General features: G+C 35.8%; 2 protein-coding genes across 3 annotated transcripts; one reads left to right on the forward strand and one right to left on the reverse strand.

The window, feature by feature from the left end:
- Positions 1 to 618: 618 nt before the first annotated feature.
- On the reverse strand, positions 619 to 4,437 carry LOC130461244 (uncharacterized). 2 transcript variants are annotated; one of them, XM_056829250.1, is made up of 3 exons: positions 3,940 to 4,437; positions 2,943 to 3,510; positions 619 to 968 (listed from the first exon to the last, which is right to left on the reverse strand). In XM_056829250.1, the coding sequence occupies exon 2, from the start codon at positions 3,474 to 3,476 to the stop codon at positions 2,952 to 2,954; it is 525 nt and encodes a 174-aa protein (XP_056685228.1). In that variant the 5' UTR covers positions 3,477 to 3,510; positions 3,940 to 4,437; the 3' UTR covers positions 619 to 968; positions 2,943 to 2,951. The 2 variants fall into 2 exon arrangements, with proteins under 2 accessions (XP_056685228.1, XP_056685227.1); XM_056829249.1 differs by having other exon boundaries at positions 619 to 3,510.
- Positions 849 to 2,543, forward strand: LOC110800636 (uncharacterized). The gene has a single exon (XM_022005947.2). The coding sequence runs from the start codon at positions 849 to 851 to the stop codon at positions 2,541 to 2,543; it is 1,695 nt and encodes a 564-aa protein (XP_021861639.2).
- Positions 4,438 to 6,334: the final 1,897 nt, after the last annotated feature.

Consider the following 6,334-nt stretch of genomic DNA (forward strand, 5'->3'; position numbering starts at 1 on the left):
CATAAATACAAAATTTGCAAATACAGCCATTTAAGTCATATCAAGATCATCAACATTGATTCCCCATTACATTGAAGATGTACTCTGTATTAATTAGCGTCAATCAATAACACATGCCCCTTTGGCCTTTGGGTTTCTCTTTGTAAGGTTTATTACAATAACTTAAAAGTTATATACTCTATACTCTTTCCGTCTTTATTTGTTTTTCCTGATTTGACTTTTTTTTATCACAATTTTTTTAATAAGAAGAACAAAATCAGATGGATGAAATACTTTCCCTATTCCATAATGTTTTATCCAATATTCATTTTGAAACGTGTCATAAAATTGTACTCATTTTTACTTTATTTTTTTTTAGCAAATACTCCCTCCGTCCCGCAATATTCGCAACGGTTTGACTTTTTGCACTATTAACATAATCCACTTTGACCCTATTTTATTTATAATATATGAAAATAAGTGTTAACATATAATATATTGTTGACTTCATCTTAATATATACTTCCTCCGTTTCGTAAAAATTGCAACACTTTGTTGTGGCACGCAAATTAATAAAATAAATGGGAATTTACAAGGGTAAAGGACCCATGTGATTAGAGTATTTAAGCAAGATATTAATAGAAATAATATGGCCCCACATCTTGTCATCCTACGGCACTGTACAACAAAAAGGAGGCTACATTTTCAACTTTCCCTCCAACTTTGTCATTAAATTTTGAATTTTAAAACTTTACATTTCAAATGGGAGGGAAGATTTCCCACCAGACTACAACTACAAAAGAGGGGGTGTTCTGTTCTTCATCCAACAAAACACAAAATACATCACCAAACACCAAAAAATTGCAGCTATGGAGGATGACGACCAACCGCCCACATTTGAAGAGTTGTTGTTGCTTGAAGAGTTGCTGGAATCTGGACAGCTTTCTGATGATGACTTGTTAGATGTTGATATCCCAACCATGGATTTTCTGTCAATGGAGCAACAAATGAATCAGTTTCGTGATGATGAAGCTTCACAAGCAGAGGTATGGTATTTGAGTGATGATGATAATAATGTTGATTATGAAGCTATGCATAATGTTTATGATGAGCATATTCATAGTGATATAATTTCGTCTTACTTTCAAAACATGCAACCAAGTGAAACCTCAAATACTAACCGTAATCATGGAAAGAAAACATTTGAGCTAAGTGACAATCAAAGAGCAGTCATGGTAGCCAAGCTCATGTTATTAGCCAATAAAGACATGACATTACCATGGGGTGTAGCGAAGAAGTTAGCTAATGAATATGGTGTAGATAAAAGCACAGTTCACAGAATTTGGGGAAGGGCCAAGGATCAAATGCAACAAGATGTTATTGATGTAAGAAGACAAAAAAAAGGAAGGGTTGGGAGGAAAGCAAGAGAGTTCACAGAGGAGGTTATAAAGAATGTCCCAAAACGACACAGGACCACGCTAAGGTCTTTTGCTATTGCTTTACAAACCAGTCCAAGCACCATTTACAGACTGCTGAAGAAGGGAATTCTTAGACCTCATACAAACAGCATAAAACCATCTGTTACAGCAGCACACAAGACTCAAAGGATACAATGGATATTGAGTAAAATTATTCCAAGAACTGTGCATAGTGGTCCTAAATTTAGCTCACTTTACAATGTGATACATATCGACGAGAAATGGTTCTATATGAGCAGAAAAACCCAAAGATACTACCTACTGGCAGGAGAAGAAGAACCATACAGAGCAACTCAAAACAGCAATTATTTAGTCAAAGTCATGTTTCTTTGTGGTATTGCTAGACCTATTATAGGGTATAATGGTGAAGTTTTGTTTGATGGGAAATTGGGTATTTTCCCATTCACAGAGGAGGTTCCGGCCAAAAGATCCAGTAAAAATAGGGAAAGGGGAACAATTGAAATAAAAGCAATAACATCTGTCACAAAGGAAGTTATTAGAAGGAAAATTATAGATGAGCTGCTTCCAGCAATCAGAAGCAAATGGCCTTGGTTTGCTAGCAAAGATATCTTGATTCAACAAGACAACGCTAGGCCACACATCAATCGAAATGATGCAGAGTTTTTAGATGCTGCCACTCAAGAGGGGTTCAATATTCAACTTATATGCCAACCTCCACAATCCCCAGACCTTAATGTCCTTGACCTAGGGTTTTTCAGGGCTATTCAATCCCTTCAACACCAAAAGTTCCCAAGGGATGTTGAAGCATTAGTCAAGGCGGTTAAAGAAGCATACGAAGCATATGACCCGAAGTTAATAAACTACACATGGCTGCAACTTCAATATGTGATGCTTGAGATATTAGGTGTGAAAGGGGGTAATAACTACAAAAGCCCTCACAAGGGGAAGGCTAAGATGGACAATCTTGGGTTATTACCAGACACGGTTGAAGTGCCAGATGACCTGCTAACTTCAATTCGACAATACATGCAGGAGGGACAAATCAATATCAACGAGTTTAGGCAGAGAGTGAATGAGATGGGAGTAAGAGTTGAAGACCCATATCAAAATGGGAGGCACCAGTAAAAACTTTGACCAGAAGGAATTATTTTGAGAGCTTAGCCTGATGTTATTAACACTTTTGTGCATGAACTAACTACATTTGTAAGCATGCCATTAGTCTTTTGCGTACTGAAATGAAACCATCATTTAAACTACTGTAAAGATGGCATGTAATTTATGTGAATCGAAACTGGTCACATTTTGTAAGGTGAGTACATATGCAAGTTTGTATTCATATAGTTCTATGTAAAGACTCATCTCTCACATAAATCCTTGAGATGTACCATTGACAAACCACATTAAAACACACAAAGTATCACATCACACAAGAATTGCTAAACCCCATAATTTAGCGGATAGTCATGTTTAATCAACCATAAATGACAAGATAAGGATTAAATTTAAAAGGAGAGATAGAATGACTTATTCAGATTAATCTTCAGGGAAGTGTTCTGGCCACATCAACTTATAATATTCCAAGATGAAATCTGGCTGCTTCCCAAACACCTGATGATCAACCATCACCAGATACTGGGAATTGCCATAACACCGTTCGAAATTACTCTCAAAATGTGGACTCGTGATGGTGTTTTTTTCTTGGGATTGATCAACCAACTCAGAGTCTTCTTTTGAACAAGAATAAATTTTTTTTGACAGTTCACCGAATCTCCTGACACGCTCCTCGGAATTGATACATTCCACTTCAGTAAATACATGCTCCGGTGTTTCTGGAACCACAAGGTCAGATAAGTCGGAGAACTCAACTTCATTACTCTGAGCATATACACTTGGGATCACCTTATCTAGCGGTGGTGGTGAAGAATAATTGCAAGTTTCTGGGACTATAGTATCCGAAGGTGGTGGTGACAAATAAGCATCATCACTCTCTACCACCATTGGTGAGGCCAACATTGAATAGTCTTCATAGGTGTCTGGGGCAATAAGGTGTTCATCCATGGAAATAATCCCTCAAACTAAAGAAACAAAGTACCTACATTCAGACCCAACAACATTCAGAAAATATTAACACAATTTCCCCACACACCAAGATGTAAGAAACAAAGTACCTACATTTTCATTTAAATTAGGAAGAAAAATTAAAATAACCAAAAATCAATGAATAAATCTGAAAAAAAAAGAACAAGACTACAGGAAATTAATTCCTCAGTTTAATCCCTCAAATTACACATTGGAGCCAATTTATAATGAGAAATGCCCGCTAAATGCCAGCTTAATTACACAATACAATGCTAATTTGAGAAACTTTGGTAAATTAACAAGATCATAAAGTTAAAAAAAATGCAAACTTTCTATTTTAGCTAATTAAGAAAGCTCTGACACTGGTAGGATGAGATCCATGGAGGGAAAAGAAAAGTAAACCAAAGTCAAGAGAAAATAAAGGGAGAAGATGAGATCTAACCTGAATTGAATGTTTAAAGCGACAATTACGGGTTTCCTTAAAACCCAGCACACGAACTTAAACCCAACCAAACCAGATTAGATCGCCCGAATAACTTCAAAATCACACAAAAATGAACAAGTTTAGGCTAGATACGATCAGAAACTTGATGGAGAATACATTAGTGGCAGAAATTTCATGGATGATGTATGAGCATTAACAAGAAAAAAAAAAGATAATGAAGAACACTAAGAGAGAGAAAGATGGAAGAACTACTGGTAAGTGGTAAGGAATCTAGAAGAGATAAGGTCAACTTTAGGGTGGTAATTTTTTATTCAATGGAGGGAGTAATTACGGGAGATTACAACATTTAATGAGAAGTAGTTAGTGTATTTAATAATCTGGGTGAAAACATAAATAAGGGTAATGTTGTAATTTAAATAAAAAAGCTTACTAAATTTGGAAAGTGTTGCAATTTTTTTGAAACTTCCCAAAAAGGAAAGTGTTGCAATTTTTACAAAACGGAGGAAGTATTTTCAAAATACTAAAATATTTTATAAGTTTTTACGGAGTATAATATATAATTGAAGAAATTGATGGTCAAAGTTGTACATCGGCAAGCGTGTCAAGTCAAACCGTTGCGAGTATTCCGGGACGGAGGGAGTAATAACTTCTCCCATATTTTTCACTTTCCCCAATAATATATGAAGTATACATTTTCAGCTTATTTATTCACGTTTTTTTTTACGCCAAATCACTTTTACAAAATTTGTTAAGAATAAAAGTGTACAGTAAGGGAGTACTCCCCTTCCTTTTGCATAGTTGCATAGTTGCATGACACATAGTTGGTAGTTGTAAGAAACGAAATAAGCAGTAATATAAACGGATTTTTCATGAAATAATCCCGAGATTTGCGTTAATGCACCAAATACCCCTAATGTTTCCAGAATGCACCAAATACCCCCGACGTTTAAAACAATAACACAAAATGCCCTCAATGAGCATTTTCCGTCAATGCCGTTAACTTTTCCGTTAACTCTTTAACTTTAATTTTTTTTTTTCCCCTTTTCACTCTTTCTCCTTCCCAGAAAGTGTTTCTCTTCCAACTCTCCATTGATGCTGCCATCTTGATTGAAAATTTTTACAACCCAATTCCAAAACCTACCAATTAAAGTAACAGTTCCCATCTTTTGTCATTCTAATCATCAAATTCATACCAAACCCAGTAAAAATTATCCCTAGAAATTAAGAAAAAAGGCAAATAAATAAAATTCTTAAAAAATCCCCAAGAACACCGATTTGAACTCCTTGTCAAAAATCAGATGGTCTCTCTCCTCTTTTCACAATTATGCTATCGTTTTCTGTTTGATTTTTGAAATGCAATCTGTTCCGATAATCGGAAATCTAAACAACAATGGCGACAACTACTTCATCACCAGTTCTTAGCAACAATGGCTCTGAAATTAGTGCTAACACCGGCATACCCACTCCCCCTCCGCCGTGTGCGACACCTTCGGCAACCGTAAAAAGTCTTGGCCTTCCGAAACCTCAGGTAATCAGCACCACCACCACCCTCCTGATAATCATCACCATTAATCCTCTGATAATCAGCACCACCACCCTCTTTGTCTTCACCGCCTTCGCCGCCTTCAATAGCCGCCGCAGACTCCATATAACTCCGTCCTTATCGATCAAAGCCACCCCGATTCGCCTCCTCGAATGTTGCTAGAACAATCCCCCTTTCTTCCATCTTCGAAAATCCAGATTAATGTAAACGCCCAAAAAATTAAATGGGGGAAAATTGAAAAAAAAAATAAAAAATCAATTCTCCAAACAAGCCACATCAACAAAATCAATTGAATAACAAACGAATCTTGAAAATAAAAGGGGTCTAATTTGCAAAACAGGAACGAATTTGAAAGGTGATGATGTGATGACAATGGATGGAGTAGCAGAAGTGAAGACGAGCAGTAGAAGTGAAAAGAAAACCAACCAAAGTTTTATTTTTATTTTTATTTTTAGATAAAAGTTAATTAAATTTTTTTGGGGTTTAATTAATATAATTAAATGTTAATATTAGGATTAGTAGAGAAAATGGTTGAGTAAGGGCAAAAAAGTAAATTCATGCTAACGGAGACTTAACGGAATTGACGGAAAATGCTCGTTAAGGGTATTTTGTGTTATTGTTTTAAACCTCGTGGGTATTTGGTGCATTCTGGAAACATTAGGGATATTTGGTGCATTAACACAAACCTCGGGGTCATTTCATGAAAAATCCGTAATATAAATGGTAGAAAAATAAAATAAAAAAAGGAGTTGAAATGTTTTGTGGTATGTAATTAGTAGGCAAGAAGACGACACAGTCACATTGTACATTTACACATCTGGTTTTTCAGTTTTTGATAAATGCAGATCT

Source organism: Spinacia oleracea, chromosome 5 (assembly GCF_020520425.1).
Source record: "Spinacia oleracea cultivar Varoflay chromosome 5, BTI_SOV_V1, whole genome shotgun sequence".
Taxonomy (NCBI): domain Eukaryota; kingdom Viridiplantae; phylum Streptophyta; class Magnoliopsida; order Caryophyllales; family Amaranthaceae; genus Spinacia; species Spinacia oleracea.

Bases quoted from the DNA above. Each gene is read 5' to 3' on its own strand.
- LOC110800636 (XM_022005947.2), top strand. From the start codon at position 849: ATGGAGGATGACGACCAACCGCCCACATTTGAAGAGTTGTTGTTGCTT.
- LOC130461244 (XM_056829250.1), bottom strand. From the start codon at position 3,476: ATGGATGAACACCTTATTGCCCCAGACACCTATGAAGACTATTCAATG.